The 17,078-nt window shown below is 38.9% G+C and overlaps 1 protein-coding gene across 9 annotated transcripts in view; it reads right to left on the bottom strand.

The window, feature by feature from the left end:
- Positions 1-17,078, bottom strand: part of Fer (FER tyrosine kinase) — a 368,133-nt gene that overhangs the window by 112,294 nt on the left and 238,761 nt on the right. For all 9 annotated transcript variants that reach the window (XM_076549751.1, XM_076549748.1, XM_016010068.3 and 6 more), the window contains 3 exons: positions 7,189-7,245; positions 3,873-3,988; positions 1,421-1,515 (listed from right to left, as the gene is read on the bottom strand). In XM_076549751.1, coding sequence (XP_076405866.1) covers positions 1,421-1,515; positions 3,873-3,988; positions 7,189-7,245 — 268 coding nt within the window. The remainder of the gene's footprint in view (positions 1-1,420; positions 1,516-3,872; positions 3,989-7,188; positions 7,246-17,078) is intronic.

Genomic DNA, 17,078 nt, shown 5'->3' with positions numbered 1-17,078 from the left:
ACAGCAATTTGACAAAAAAGAATGCTTTACAGTGACGCCAAGAGATGGGGAGAAGTGATTGGTGATTGTGAAACAGTAACATCACCACAAGTTAAGCAGACAGAAAAAGTCAAGACATGAGCAAGTGCTGCGGCCCAGGAAGACCACTGGCCCGATGTCTAGAAGACATTCACTGTCATACTGTGTCCAAAGCAGCATATTACATCTGTCACTGCATGCATATGTGCCTGGCTATGGTACACGACTGTCTTTGGGTTTATTCAGCTCATGTCTGCCATCAGAACCTTGCACCCATGCTAACCAGAGTCACTTCAAGTTTGGCCCACCTCCCAAACCGAAGCTTTTTAGTAGCATTTCTTACTAACCAAGAGCTTCCTCTGCACCTACACAAATGTCAGCATGTATCTGTTTAAACATCTGTTCTAATAATAACTATACACTATTCAATTGTTCCTAAGTTTTTAGACTGTGCTCATTCATGTACAGGTCATGCCAGCATTCTGTACACCTACCACAGACAGTGCCATTTCCATAAAGTTAGTGGCAATCTATGTGTGCTGTAGTTACCGTTGATAGCTAGAGTATTTCGGTAGCAAGCAGAGCAGTGAGATAAGACAGGAAGCTAACCCGACAGTGGGAACATTCTACCGGCCATATTCGCCAGGGAATCCACAACACTGGGTTTACACTAAGGATCTGAATTACAGTTACAAATAATTTTCATATTCGTTTAACCTTCTTTTAAAGTAAGTGAGGTAGACACTACCAGGGCAAAGCAAACCCTTTTTGGTTACAAAGCACTGTAAACTGTATCAAGATCAAAGTTTATCTCTGCACAACAGGGAGAAAGACAACAAGAAAAACTCTAAGCACACTATGTCAGTTTGAGGTTGCCCATGCTTGTTACTACAAGTTGTTAAAGAACGCCAGGCATGAAAGTGTCCCAAGAAGACTCCGAGGGAGCTCACCCTTGTATGAGCCACACAGGAAAGCAGCCCAGAACCCACAAGTGACCGTGAAGCCCATGAGATTTCGAATCACAAAGAGAATGTGTGGAGATGGACACTGACTGACACACAAGGATGAAATGTCAGACGGTTCTTACACTGCGGTCACGTGATACTAATACTCAGCGTCTCTATGCAGCTTTTCACACACAACCATTCTATATAACTGAACTCCATGTGTAACTACACTCAAAGAAATCTGTCTCAAGAAGTGTTGGCTGACACTTTCTTGAAAATAGAAACATGTTAGGGCCTATAAAAATACTGAGTATATACGCAGGCTTTGTTATCAGGAAATAGTTATGCAAAACTCCTTGGAAACTTTATAAGGAAATATCAAAGAGACTGAACATAAAAATGCAATAAACCATTATATCAAAATGCCATCAAGTAAAGCTCTCAAATAGCATTACCTGGAACCAGTTCCATAATGATGTAGACAGGTTGTCTCTGTGTGCACACGCCTATAAGTTTGACAATATTGGGGTGATCATATTGCTTGAGAATTCTAGATGAGAAAAAAAGTATAAACTTATCAGTTGAATAAAAAAAGCTTTAATTTGTGATCATTATCATAACAGTGTGTGCAATCAGAATATACTTTAATCATAACTCAATGTAAAAAATATCAGTATGACCTGAAGTTCTGGTGAGATGCATATCAACAGGTATTGATAAATATGGGCAGCATAGCACAAATGCAAATGAGCTGACCATCCTTAAATATTTATTTAAAAATTGGAACCAACTCTGATGCTTAATCATCAGGCTAATTAGGAATGACACATGGAATTCACTTCAAAACATCTAGTCATCCTCCAATCATCCCACACTGGCAAATGTTAGACATTACTTCACAACATGGTAGGCTTCAGAGGGCAGAAACAAAAGTTTTTCAAAAATGGGCTAACTAACAGAAGTGATCAAATGAAGGAGTTTCAACCTAGGATGAGGCTGAATTGCTGCAGAGTTAGTTTAGATAAACACAATATTTCAGTAGAGGTTACACAGTAAGAATCGATCCTTAGCAGGACATCAGGCATGAGCTAAAAATAGATCTCTTAGACCCCCTTTTTACCCTGGCATTATAACTCACTCCTATGGGAAAACTGCCACATTCTTTCCTATGAAAAGAATAACTAGAGAAAAAATGTATTTGTGCATACACAAATAAAGAAGGACAAACTCTAAGAAAAACATTTACATTTTAGATTTAAAATAATGATTTATAAATAAAAATCAACTAGGAAAAATTCTAGAGATAAAGAAAATACTGTCAAAGACTTACAAAATTTCTAATAGAAAAGAAAAGTCAACTTTCAACAACATTTGACTTTAATACAAAATGTTCCTGGGCAGTGGTGGTGCACACCTTAAATCCCAGCACTCACAAAGAAGAGGTAGGAGAATCTCTGTGAGTTTGAGGCCAGCTTGGTCTACAAAGAGGGTTTCAGGATAGTCAGGGCTACACAGAAGAACCCTGTCTTGAAAACCCAACAAAACAAAACAAAACAACAAATTAAAAAAAAAAACCAAACCAAAATGGCATTTGTAAGGTTGGAAGAAGGTAATGAGGAAACCGCACAGAACAGCCAGCTCCATGATGTAACGGGTGTGCAAGGAGGAACACTCAGCAGCCTGAGTGCACAGCTCCATGATGTAACAGGTGTGTAAGGAGGAACACTCAGCAGCCTGAGTGCACAGCTCCATGATGTAACGGGCGTGTAAGGAGGAACACTCAGCAGCCTGAGTGCACAGCTCCATGATGTAATGGGTGTGTAAGGAGGAACACTCAGCAGCCTGAGTGCACAGCTCCATGATGTAACAGGTGTGTAAGGAGGAACACCCAGCAGCCTGAGTGGACAGATCTACACTTCTAAAACCAAATTTTGTAATTCCAGTTAAAAAGAAATGAAACCTTTCGGTTTACAAAACAATCACAAGTTAATAAGTAAGAAAAATGTTTTGAGGCAGTGTGAACCATCACATTCCACCCTGCTAAGAATGCCTGCTAACTGCCCATGGAATTTCCAATAATGGACACGAAAAGACTGCAACTCCTCAGACAGTATAAGTACTTAAGATTTAACTTTACTCCATGGATCCGGACATATTTAGACACTGACTAGAGATGTACGTGAAGACATCTATGCCATGAGCTCAGCCTCTCTCTCTGTCTTCTCCTCTGACCTCACCACCCACCCAACATTGCATTCCTCTCCCCCATATTTGTACGTTCAATTATATTTTCAGTTTTTAAATATGTAATTGGCATACTTAACTATCTGCAGAACGGGGATAGGTAAGATGGATCATTTAATTTTAGTTAACAATATAAGATAGAGACGTCACCTTAGAAAAGAAAGGGTTTTTAACAAATGCCAGACACAAAACAGAAAAGAAATCAGAGATTCTTGGGAAAGGAATCAAATTTTTAATACCCAGCAAGAGTACAAGATATGTCAATATAGCTAAAGGTATATAACATGTGTATTTAATAATGTTTTATTACAAATATAACTACAGCTAATGTTTTATTACAAATATAACTACAGCATTGCATATAAAAACATATGTGTGGTAAAATAAAGAATGCTGCAATATTTTCAGGACCTGGAGAATAGGCACACTGTTGGTGCCCCATTGCTAGCCTACTTGATTGGTCTGCAGGCTAGCTCAAACCAGAGACAGCTCCTACACCATCAGAGTGCTCACTCCGGAAGGTTCCAGAAGTGCTGACTTCTACTTCAGCAAATCACAGCTTAGGAGATGTTTTGAAACTTACCTCACAGCAAATTTCATACAGCAGAAGGACAATGCTAAAGGATTATAAACACACATTTTGTATTATTTTAAAGGACTCACTTGGCTTCCTGTAAAAATTTGATTTTTAATTCCTGAGGAAGATCTTCTTTGCACGTTTTAACAGCAACAGCAGTTTTATCCTTTAGTGTCCCTTTATATACTTCACCAAAATTCCCCTGGAAATAAGAATATAAGCATTGTTTGGCATGTTTGACAGCCCATAAATCTTTGCTAAAAATTCAAGAAAGCACCAAATGAAGTACTGTGAGTTAATCAAACTATTGTGCTGTTCATTCCCAGCTCTTGGTTGTCATGAGGATGGACGTCAGTCCTCCACATTACCACAAGTTAATCTTTGGCTTCAGCAAAAGGAGAACTCGACATTAACTTAACATGGCCTTATGTATGTAGGCTTTCTTCCACCAACTACTTTATGCCTTAAGCACTGTATTTTATTAAATTAAAAGATCATCCTGATTATAGAAAAAGCAAAGATTCTGAGAGGAAACTGCTGGCATTGATCCTACCAACCATGTCTTCTGTAGAAATAGGTTGTTGACCAGGGTGGACAGCGGCTTTCTCGAGCATCACTATGACCAATGGTGAACCAATATTCATCACATGTACGAACACTGCTAACTTCCCTCTATAGCTAGCATCTACTTTGATATGTATACCTTATAGACAATGTGCGTAGGAAGAGAAGAAATCCACACTCCAGGGAAGATCAGCATGACTATCACCCTCTCAAAGAGCTAGTTTTCAGTACTCCCTAGGTTATTACTGTCCTGGGTTCTTTTAATTCCCAGCGTTGAGACCTGGTCCTTCAGCTCTTTCCACTCTCCCTCATCATGGCTGTCACCTACTGAAAGTACCTTTGCTCACCGGCCCTTTGAACTCAAGTGTCACTGTCTCTCTACCCACTCAAACATGGCTAAAGACCTTAGCCCTGCTGCTGAATTCACTGTAAATTCACACACAAAGACATTTAAGGGTCTCTACTGCGGCTTGGCTACTTTTTCTAGATCATTTGAAATCCCAGTCTTTTGGACAACTGGTTCGCCCTCTACGCTTTTTTCAATACTCCCTTCATTCTTAGCTGATGATGTCACTTCTGAAACAAAAACAAAATAAAAGAAACCTCAAAGTAATCTCCCTGGAGTTATGGACTCTCAGTGGCATATTCACCTACCATCTTTGTTCCTGAGTTACAAAGGCCATGTTGTGTTTATGTGTAAACACTGTGTGTTAATGTTCCACTGTGAGCATCACATGCTGTCCTTACTTAGCTGTAGCAATTCATAACACTCAATCCTAAAGCCTTCAATGAGCTCTTTCCCGGCTACAGACCAAGATGCCATTCTTCTACAAAGTAACTGACCATACAGCCACCATGCCTTGGCTCCCTTTGCAGCAGAGTCAGACTTACAGGCCTCTCTTAAACTACCCTGATTGGGTGGTAACAAGATTGCCAGCCATCACCACTGGCATCTTGCAAACCCAGCACTTAATTCTCAGCACCCCCCCCCCCCACACACACACACACACACACACGGCAGGAGTCTCGACTCCCTGGCTTAGCTTCTGATTCTCCACCCCTGACCCCAGGCAGCAGCCTCCACTCCGCTCTTAGTCTCTAAGGTATAATAACAGTTCCTGGTTTTCTGCCTTCCTAATTGGTTACTTTCTTCAACTCCCTCTGAGGACTGCTTTTTCTTCTCCTAGCCTCGTGGTGCTGTTATGACCAGGGCTCATTTCTTACCCTCTTCTTTATCCAGGCCCACTCCCAACTACTATTCTGGAACAGTCATCTTGTTTAACCTCAGCACTTGTTAGTCAACTAGCTTTCCTCACTGTCATGCAGAAATCTAATAGATTAGAACATTTTCTCTAATTAAAAATATTTTTCTTAGTATTGAAAAAATCTGTCCTTGTAAACACAGTCTACTTCAGTATTTTAGTGTTGAATTAAATTTATCATTTAATTGTATTTTCAAGGAAATTAGTTTCTCTAAGTTTGGACCAAACTGCTTCAATTGGGTTACTCAAGCATTTCTATGATCGTATTTAAGACTATTTCCTTCTGCATTAGGAGAGCACTCAGAGTAAACGGAGCTGCTCTTTTAGCTTAGGTTCTTTAGAATTAACTCATAGAAATGTATTAGCAAATAAAACCTGTTTTACAACAGCAACTAGACACTTCCACTTGGAGAAGGCATGTAAATAAATAGCAAGTGCAAAAGTCCTACAAAGGGGAGGACTTCAACAAGGGCCTGTGGCCTTAATAAACTGCATGTTTTTGAAAATTGGGAGAAATGGTCACGTTCACTTTAGAATAAAGATGGATCATTTATTACTTTACTTAAAATGCCAGACTTCAGTTGAGTCTAGCATGGATCACTCATAAATTATATAAACTTTCCAATAACAATATCTGAATTTTACCTGTTTTTCACAGTGCATCATGAAGCTAAATTCGACTCAAATTTCACACAGAAACATTCACAATTGTCACTGGCAAACTACTATGTATTCACTAGAATCTGAATAATAATGATTGGCAGATCTGTGAAGAGTCTATTTGACTAGCCTGCCCTTATTGTTGGAAACGATGCTTTTTAATACAGACTATGATTTGGAGGAGACTTCCAACTAGATTACAGGAAAAGGAACTTTCACTCTATAAGACTTGTCCTTACCCACAACTAACAGAGCCAATTACAAAATAGGTACTTGAAATGAAACACATCTTGTCCACAATATTTAAATAAATTTGTGTTTCCTGTGGGGGAGTGTGTACGTTCCACACAGCACATGTAGAGGTCAGAAGCTGGTTCTCTCCTACCATGTAGGTTCCTGGCAGTGAACTCAGGTGGCCAGGCTTGGTGGTAAGCACCTCTATCCCTATACCATCTCCCCAGCCCTTGGCCACATTATATTTACATTATGATAAAGTGGCGTTATGCACTTTCCTGATATTCCAAGAAGCAACACTTCACTTTTTCTGAATTACTGAATACCAGTGGAAGAAGACTGACTGGTGAAGGTCCATTCAAACTTTCACTGCCTCACAGCTTCTTTCCTTCATTCAATAGTTTCTGGTTTTAATAAAACCCTGATGGCTATGACCTTCCAGGGAAAATACACACTATTTTTAAAGATAAAATCATCATAAGCCTTTCTAAGACCATCACATATCTATTTCAGGGAAAGTCAGAAGATTTCTAGGAGATATGATACTGCCTTCTTCTAGATTAATTAATTAATACACATGCACCTTGACATGAGACAGAATATTAAAAAATGCTTTGAATAGCAATATGAAGTGTTCATGGTTAATATGAAAATCTCTTATTTAGCTCAGCTGATTGCATACCTTGCCCAGTAATGCTCCCAATGTAACATCTTCATGATTGAGAATCCATTTCTTATCCTACAGCAAAAAGAAAGAAAAAGATGAATTGTTAATCCATGCAAGAATACAGTTACTGTAATTCCTTTGAGGAAGTAAGTGCAGCCAACAGCACACTAAGCAGCTGTAACTTCAACCTGATACAAAATAGATCTGGGAGAGGTTACTGTACTGTCAGAGAGTAAAATCAATATTGTAGCAAAACTGTTTCAGAAACTACAGCTTCAAAACGAAACTATACCAACCTGAGAGCAACATACAAGGTGTGCTTTGCACCTACCACAAAGCCACGACTATGTGAATGTCTTTTTTAAAAAGTTGTGTTATAGTTAGTACATCACAGAGTTTCACTTTACCATGAAAATTTTCCAATTCTCACTTATCTTCAAAACATTCTCTTCCATGAACCACATTCCTAAGAGTTAATTTTTATGCATGCAAACATTATGACTTGCAGCTTTCTGTGACATTGCTCATAGTTTCATATCTTCCCCAGCCTTTCCTATAGCATAACAAAACAATAAGCATCAAGTATAATACCACTAGGATGTGCAAGACCGTGATATGAACATGCCATTGTAAAATGGTGTCTCCTCGTCTGAGTGCAGGAACCAACTACCAAGAAGGGACTATACCAGTGTGCAAAACCATGTAGGTACAAAATCACACGAAACTATAATGCTAGAATGGTAAATAGATCCATCTTAAAAGAAAGAAGGGCTGGGCGGTGGTGGCGCACACCTTTAATCCCAGCACTTGGGAGGCAGAGCCAGGCGGATCTCTGTGAGTTCAAGGCCAGCCTGGGCTACCAAGTGAGCTCCAGGAAAGGCGCAAAGCTACACAGAGAAACCCTGTCTCGAAAAAACAAAAACAAAAACAAAAACAAAAAAAAAAAAAAAAAGAAAGAAGGAAAAAAGAAATGCAAGTGGTTTGAAAATGTCCTCTGACAGTCATTTGAAGTACTCCATTTTTACAAATTCACCTATCACTCTCTGACAGACAAGTTACCCACAGGCCACTTTGTTTTTAAAGTGCAACTTACATAAATAATATTTCAATCTAAATGTTAAGCTAAAGCGATGGAGATTAAGAGACGTAAGGAGAACTATCAGGGGCCATGTGAGGGGACTAACAGGCAGAACTGGAACTCATGGAACATGGCTGGGTGGTTGGCGAAGCCATGCCTGAGTGAGCATTGGAGAGGCAAAACCCCCAAGGATTCTGTGTCCTCATTATGTTATTGAGCACAGCTCTGACAGTTGCCTTCGTGGGACCCACCTCCCCCATGATCTATGGGTTGTATGCCTTTTGTTGGAGGAGATGCGTCACTGAGGGTCAGTTTCAAAAGTCCACACTAGGTCCAGGCTTGCTCTCTCGCTGCCCCATCTTGCAGATAAGATATAAGCTCTCAGCTACTGCTCCAGTCCCATGCCTACCTGCCTGCTGCCACGATGACTGTGGACTAACCATCTGAAACTGTAAGCAAGCCCCCAGCTAAATGTTTTAATTGCTAAGTTGTCTTTTCACAGCTATAGAACAATAACTAAGACAGAAGACTTCTTCTAACAACTAAAACAAACTCAGAAATAATTTCCAAATACACTCAGTAACTAATCAATATATGTATTAATAATCCATAGATGTTTTTTAGGGTTTTGGAAAATTGGGTACAAAATTGACTAAAAAAATATGAAAATTTATCAGAAATTGTAGGATATAGCTAAACATTATTTAAAGGGAAGTCTATAATATATCATAGGCATATTCAAAAACAAAAGAGTTCTCAAGTCAATGACTAAGATACGTACCTTAAAGACATAGCTAAAAGGAAATCTAATGCTAGAGGAGGCAATACTAAGCACAACAGAAATCAGCAATAATCTTTAAAGATCCAAAGCGATAGAGAACTGACTTAATGCTTGGCTGTGTCTTTGCTCATAGTTAAGACCGAATCTGACCCACGTACAAAGTTTCCACTAGAAACCAGGAGTGACTTCTTTCCAGACTGATTTCATGGCAAGATAATGTAGTCAACAATAATTTCAAAGTCACTTAAAGATGTATTTAAATAATGTTACTGCAAAAAAAAAAATCACTTTTTTTCTTGGCTAAATGCAAGAAATATCCTTGAGCCTCTTGGCAGATGTCAGAGATGCCAGAAGTGTTTGAGGCTCCGATTCCCTGAACTGGATCCTAAATGATTTCAGACCTACCTCTTCAGAGTAGAGGAATGTACGAGTACCAGCAAAGATCCATCACAAATACAATCTCTGACCTGGGTGGATACCTTACCACTCCAGTTGGTAGGGTACGTAACCCGGCTAATGGATTGATCACCCCTTGGAAGGTGGGCTCTATGAAAGAGATTGCTGAGATAATTTTCCCTTTGTTGAGATGCTATGATTCCTTCGTGGAATCCCCACCTGAGTGGAGTCCCTGCAAGCCGAGCAGCCATGAAGTTTCAGCTGGACCAGCCTGCCTTTCTGAATCCTAAGAAAGGTGTAACTTTTCCTTTTTGTCTGGTTCTTTCAGATGCTGGCCAGAAGCTATGTGTGGTCTCTGGCCTCCATTACTCTTCCTCTAAAGTTCCCCTCCCTTCCACAAGCTGCCTATCTGCCATGTGGTTGGCCTCCATGCTGCCTTAAACAGCATGCCTATTTTTCCTTTCTCTCTATCCTCCTTCTCCAGAAGGTTTCTGAGATTTGTAGCTTGCTTGTCTTGGGATGTTTTTATTTTAAACTTTACTGAGTTTGTCTTCCAGACTTTTTTAAGGTAATGTGTAAGATGATAACTACACTGGTCAGCCTGATACAAGCGTCCACAGCGCACCTACAGCAAAGCACCACAATGCTTACCTTCCTTGGTGATGACCTGCTTCTTCTAAATCAAGCAAGACTTACAAAGAAAAGGGTCTGTTTTTATCAGAATTTGGTAGCTTCAGTTTTTGTTAAAGTGTGGGCTGAGAGACAAACTCTCGGTCTGTTCAGTTGGATGAAGAGGGGAGTACTGGATACGTACCCCCAGAAGGGGATTACCTAACACCTCCCTTAGACAGTGGGTAGAATATTCTTATGGAGGCTGATGAGTAGATGAGAAAGGCAAGGAAGCCTGGTTATACAAAGATATTAACATTTTCCCAAACCTGTGGAGTGTACACAGGCATAGAACCCATAGATTATGAGGGATATGGTGAGTGCATCATGAAATTCAAAAGTAAAAAAACTACAGAACAGGAGGCTAGGTAACATGAAGAACGAATGGACTGTTTCTGGAGGGGCAGGAATTCCTGACTTTTCTTTATTTCTGCCACCCACTTCTATCTATCTCCTTTTCTAATCAAAGTCATACTCTGAAGTGGTGGTCAAAAAAAAAAAAAACATTCCAACACATGCCCACAAATAAAGTGATTTCCCCCTACATTTCTGCTTTCTTCCTTTGTAGTTTTCTGAAAGAGGTAAGGGGGCTCATGTAGCTTTCTTCAATCCCAAAAGTACAGAATGAATAGAGAGAGTCTGCTTCTGATCCTTCCAGACATGGGCAAAGTGGCTTTCTCTCACACTTGACGTGTGTCAGTAAGGAAGGAAAATGAAGCCTGTGAGGGGCGGCTTGGCAGCTGAGAGCAAGTGTTCTTGCAGAGGACCCAGGAGTGAGTCCGACCACCTACAGGCAGCTCTCAAGCCATCTACAACTCCAGGCCCCTCGGATCCAACACCTTCTGCTGGGCTCTGCAGCACGTGTCATGCCGTGCATAGACAGACATTTAGACAAACACCGTACATGGGAAATAACACATCTGTATAAAAGAGTGCAATAAAATATGCCATCGACAGAGACACAGCCGTAGAAGGTGCACAACAGTGATACACAAAGCTGACACAGTTTTATTTAATGGCCATCTGCTTGCTAGTGATTTGTGACCTTATTAAAAACCCACAGACCTACGTTCAAACTCTAATGATTATGCTTGTCTGATGTTGAGCTTCAAGAGATCTGGCTTAGATATTTAATGTGTTTCTAATATTAGGATCCCATCCCTTTGGTGTGTTCATGAATACTAATGTATCATTACTATGGCAAAAGAAATCAATATCCATTTCTCTATTTATTAATTCTATCTCAACACCCAAAACTAAGTTATTTTGAAACATAAGATTCAAAATAAAATCTCCAGTTTAAACCTTGTTTTGGTTTAAACTGGAGATTTTATTTTTTTAATATATTTTTTGCTATTCTTTGAGAAATTCTCTTAAAAACCACTGGAGGTTAACTCATTTCACAGTATCCACAAATCAAAGAAATTAAGAATTGCTAGAAGGTTTAAGATTGGCCTACATAGAGATACAGGCGATCTCTTTGATTTGTCTAAATCAAAGCTTATATAAAATTCCTCTGGATATGTTTCCACATACACTTGCTGAATCTGGGAAGAATGCCCCGTTATGTTGGAACTGCCTAGAAAGGCATTGTTTCCACATTCTCTAGATGAAAAAACGGAGGCTTGAGAGGTTAACGCTGTCCAGGGTCCAAGGCACTCAGTGACAGAGCTAAGAAGCTTGTCCTTTGTCCCTTCTCCTGTACTTCAATATGGAAGCGCCACCACCACTGAGCGACAGAGTTGGTCAGGGAATTCAGCACTTCAGACTGTGCTGAGTGTAAACCACATTCCTAAGAACACTACCACTAGCTGAACTGGAAGATCAAAGAACTGCCTGCATGTATGGACTGAACAAATGCCACGCCATTTCTCCTATCCTGGTACCCATCCACACACATCATAAATGAGTGTCCTTTACAGAAAGTCAATTCAGGCCAACAGGTCTGAAGTCTCACTTAGACCCGTGACCATTATAACAAATGTAAAATGGATTTCAAAATGGCTTTTCATTTTGGTAAAGAACTGGAGGGTCAAGAAGCAGCCCTGAGAATCAAATTATCCCGAGCCAACAACAGAAGATCTTGAGTCAGGCCAGGCTGGGATACACAGACATTCTGCCTAGAGCACGCCAGGATGATCTTCAGAACACACTCAACAAGCTTGGTTTCAGCATGCATTATTCCCAGGTTCTCAGTGTGTCTCTCATTATACTGGGAGGAGCTGGTCTAGTCCCAAATAGAACAGTCTCTAAGGGGAGTGCAGATTATTATCATGGGCCATTTTAATACAAGACATAGTTGTCATGGCAATATTCCTCAGTATTGACTTTAAGATATATTGTTATTTTGTATTCAATCCCTGAAATTTTTGTGATTTCTGTAAGTATGTTAGGAAGAAACTGCAGACTCCATACTATCCATTTAATGTAGACAGATAATAGTTTAAAGAGTAGGTAAAGCTAACCATACCTACTTCCATAAGGAAAAAAAGGAACAGGAATTTCAAACTCCAAAGTTACATCAAACAAACATTGAGCTGTATTTAACACACTTGACAGACATGATTTAAATTGCTATACCAGTGAGTTTTGGGGTCTGACCCTCTGCAGCTCCCAGAAGCATCTGGAAAACCTTGTTTACTGTAGGATGTACTGGAGTCTTTTCACTCTTCTTCTGAATAGGCAGGCATACTATCTGTCTTGACTTCCAGCGTCAGAACATTCTTGCTACTGAGGGTACCACTCTTACTCTACCAGAGTAAAACAGCAAAGAAACTGGAAAGAGAAAAGACCACTCTCTCATTCTCTGTTTTACAAACCATTACTGAATACTGCTACCCTCAACAGATGACAGTAGGATTTAAGAAAAAAACACTACTATACATAGTAACACTCTACCTTACCAACTATGCAAATGCAAAATGAATTGTCCCAAAGCTTACAAATATGAATTGTTGCAAATCTTACAAGACTTATTACAGTGAGTGTTTATCAATGGATTCTAATACTGGAGACACAAAGTATGTATCTCCTGAGTCTACCACATAACAGTGTAGCACACGTTTGAAGACAACATGGGATTTCTGGGGATTATTAAGCATTTCTTTTTTTCAATTTTCAAATACAGAGTGTTCAGAACATTTTGGAAGGATATATAGTAAATATTAAGTGTATCTCTTTGTGTGTTAATATAGTGTATGATATATATATATATATGATCAAATTAAAACAAGTAACAGTATATTGTGGTATTCATAACTGGCTAAAATCCACATACCACACTGCAATGTTTTGCTTATATGAAAAGTCTAGAAGTAGAGTTTAATTCTAAATCTTCAAATTTCACTTCATTATTAGTAACATCCAAGTACATTCACTGAAATATTAATTATAATCATGGGAACATAAAGACTTTCCTAATATGTAACATTTTATTTGGTAATTGTTAATAGGAAAACTGATTTTCTAGGAAGAAAATGGCAGGATACAGATATTCTCAACTTAATAAAAACTGTCCTTTTTTAGTTGGATCTTTAGACGGCAACCCTTCAGTCTCCAAGAGACATTTCAGAGATGACGGCGTCTTACGTTTTACGTGTTTTTATGGTGACTTTCCTGCACCTGTCTTTTGATAAGCCTCGCCTATGGTGTCACTAGCTCTACCAACAGTGGAGCTAACCTTAACCCTTGATAAGTCTGTCCAAGTTAAATAAGCATCCAGTGACGAACTGCTCCACACTGCAGGCCAACCATAGAGTTCACAGACAACAGGACAATACACACGTAATAGTCCTGAGAAGGAATGGGAGTCTTTCCATTTATCCAAACCCTGACAGAACGTATCCACGGCTAATCTCCATCTGTGGGGCTGAACAGAATGACGGCCATCAGTGGCAGAGTTGACAAGAAGCAGGGATCACGATTACTACTTTAACAGCATATGTTTCAGTATTTATGGAAAGTAAATCAGCAAATCATATTTTGAGTGGGTTTAAGAAACAAAACAAGAAACAAAATGGAAGTGTGACTTTCCAGGTTACTTCTCTGTATCGTAATTATCACACTTTTATAATCAACTCTTCTATGAAAAAAAATGTATCACTCAAGAATAATAAAAAAAGTGTTCTTAAATTGGCTTGGTTAATTTTTCTATTGCTGTGTATTTAATGTTTCAGAAACTACTAATTTTTCTCATCCTTCAACCGAAGGTAACTACACTGACTAAAATTCAAAGTGACTGATGATGAAATAATCTGTGGCAGGATTAATAAAAGTGTCCAGGAATGTATTTATTGTGGAAATACTTGGGAACTAGAAATTAGTTGCTTCAGTAATTCTTACTTGGAAGATGAAAGCTGAAGACTGAAGACTCCAGTGGCCATCTGAACACATGAATTTATAATGTCCCTTCTAATGGCCTGGTAGAACCATATTTAGTTGCACAACTCACTGCAAGTGAGGTGGAGAATGTAAAGACGAGTTTGTATACACTCCCTCTCCTCTGACAGGCTAAGACAACTGAATACGGTTCTGTTAACCTGGATCTGAAGGAGAGATGGTTCTGTCTTTGGATTCTTCCAGAAGTGGACTTAGACAAGGATCCAAATGTAAGCTATTAATTATATATAATTATATATGAAATCTAATAAATTTAATTTACATTTTATGTAATAGCTTCATTCTGTATTAATATATAATAATAATGGCTTAATATGTAGAAGCACAAATGGACAATTAAAAGTAAAATGAATTTAAATAAAACATCTAAGTATAAAAATATAATATACATAAAATAAAATAAAAATAATACAAGTAATTGAGTAGTTAGCCATTAATTTAAGTCTTAGTTACTTTCTATTCCTGTGAAGAGACACCATGATCAAGGCAACTCCTATAAAAGAAAGCACGTAACTGGAGGCTTGTTTACAGTTCCAGAGGGCTAGTCTCCTATCACAAAAGGGAGCCGACAAGCATGGTGTTGAAGCAGTAGCTGGGAGCTTTACATCCTAATGATAGGCAGCAAGTCAAGAGGGAGACACCAGGCCTGGCATGATCTTTTGAAACTTCAAATCCACACACCTCCTCCAACAAGGTCACACTTCCTAATCCTTCCCGATAGTTCCACCAACTGAGGACCAAGTATTCAAACATGTGATCCTATGGGAACCATTCTCATTCAAACCACGACCATCCAGCAACCTGTATGGAACATACTATGGAAAATGAGATGAACCACATGCCTCAGAATTAAGCTCACCCGATGGGTATTTACACAGAACCCCCGAGAAACAATGGAGGGTAGAGGGAAAGGAATGTTACTTCTTGGCACTGCTTGTGGTGGGTTTGAGCAGAGAATTCTAAAGTGGGTATAGAGGTTTTCCTATAGTCAAAGATGAAGTTCAGTGTACCTGGACAGCCAAGACACAAAGCAGTGTGCTAAGCATGCTCTAGTGGGTCCTTTGTCATTGATACAGGCAAATTTTCCTGAAACCTTCCAGTTCTAATGGAGCCCCTTCCCAGACTTTCTGTCCCTCGTCTTTACCAAATTCCATTTTTCCACAAGTGTAAGTTGCTCCCACTTTCTACCTTCACCCCAAGCCTTCCACAAACACAGTTTTTAATCCAGAGTCAAGTGACTCACTGAATCTATAAAGATTCTTATTTTAAGTTCAAAGGCAACATCATTTAGATATACTTTAATTAGGAGAAAACTCTAATAATATGGCAATTCTAATAATAAAATATACTAATCAATACCTCCGAAGGCAGGTAAGCTAAACAAACATGCAACTCACAGGTTTAGCATCTGACTTTTAGAAATTCTTCACTCAACATTTAGGGTGAGGCTTCTTTCAGTGACCTCATGCTCCATTTCAAGTGTGGTATTTTATAGTGTACGATTACGTACCCACTGCCTTTCCTATGACGGTTCTGGTACCAGGCATGAGCCTGGCAATTTGCCCTCATTTTCAGCAGGCTCAGCATTGGAAGGTGCCAAGCACTCTAATGAACTCTAGAAGAAAGACAAGCTTTACAGTTACCATTCAGATTCTTTACTAAACAGACTTCTGAATAAACTAGCTCTTACTAGTTTTAAATCCATTGAAATGTACCTCATAATTTCAAAACAGATAGCTTAAATCTGAGAAAATGTAAAATAAAAACTAAAATTGCAAATTATGCTAGAAACTGTTTCACTGCTCCAAAAACTGTCCAAAAGCAGCTTTTCTCTTCTCCTCTCCCTCCTTCCTTCCCTCTCTCTCCCTCTCCCCCAAACTGATGGATTGATTAATTGATTGATTGATTGATTGATTGATTGGTTGGTTGGCTGGTTTTTCGAGAAGGGGTTTCCCTGTGTAGTCCTGGCTGTCCTGGAACTCACTCTGTAGACCACGCTGGCCTCAAACTCACAGAGATCTGCCTGCCTCTGCCTCCCAAGTGCTGAAATTAAAGGTGTGTGTTACCATGTCTTCCCTGACATCATATTTTCCAACAATGAATTATTTGAATATTTATGATACTGAAAAGCTGCTAACAAAGGGAAATTTCCCAGATAAAATTCAATATTCTCATTATTTTCATTTTCTTAGAATGTGATAAATCTTTATAAAACATGTTTTTAGGAAAAACAGTAATCGAATAAGAAAATAGGAATGATTTTTTTCCTCATATTTAAAGGCAGGAAGTGAAATCAACTAGTCATATTCATTTTTCTTGTTTCAGTTAAAAATTTCTCAGTTTCAAATAAAAAAGAAGAAAACTTTAAGAAAGCAACAGAGAATTAGAAGTTAACAGGTAACCTAGCTTCATCAACATAGCCCAGAGCAAAACACCATGAACAGGACACCTGTCACTCAAACCTTGGTTCTTAAAGCTTTGGCTTTTACAAATTCACTAGTTAGTACAGATAAAAGAGAAAGATGCTAAAAAATAAAGCACTAATAACTGAAAAGTTTGACAAAATAAATGGAATGTTTCCAC

Source organism: Peromyscus maniculatus, chromosome 13 (assembly GCF_049852395.1).
Source record: "Peromyscus maniculatus bairdii isolate BWxNUB_F1_BW_parent chromosome 13, HU_Pman_BW_mat_3.1, whole genome shotgun sequence".
Taxonomy (NCBI): Eukaryota; Metazoa; Chordata; class Mammalia; order Rodentia; family Cricetidae; genus Peromyscus; species Peromyscus maniculatus.
Note: the sequence above shows the minus strand (reverse complement) of the source record. Positions and strands in the feature narration are given on the sequence as shown.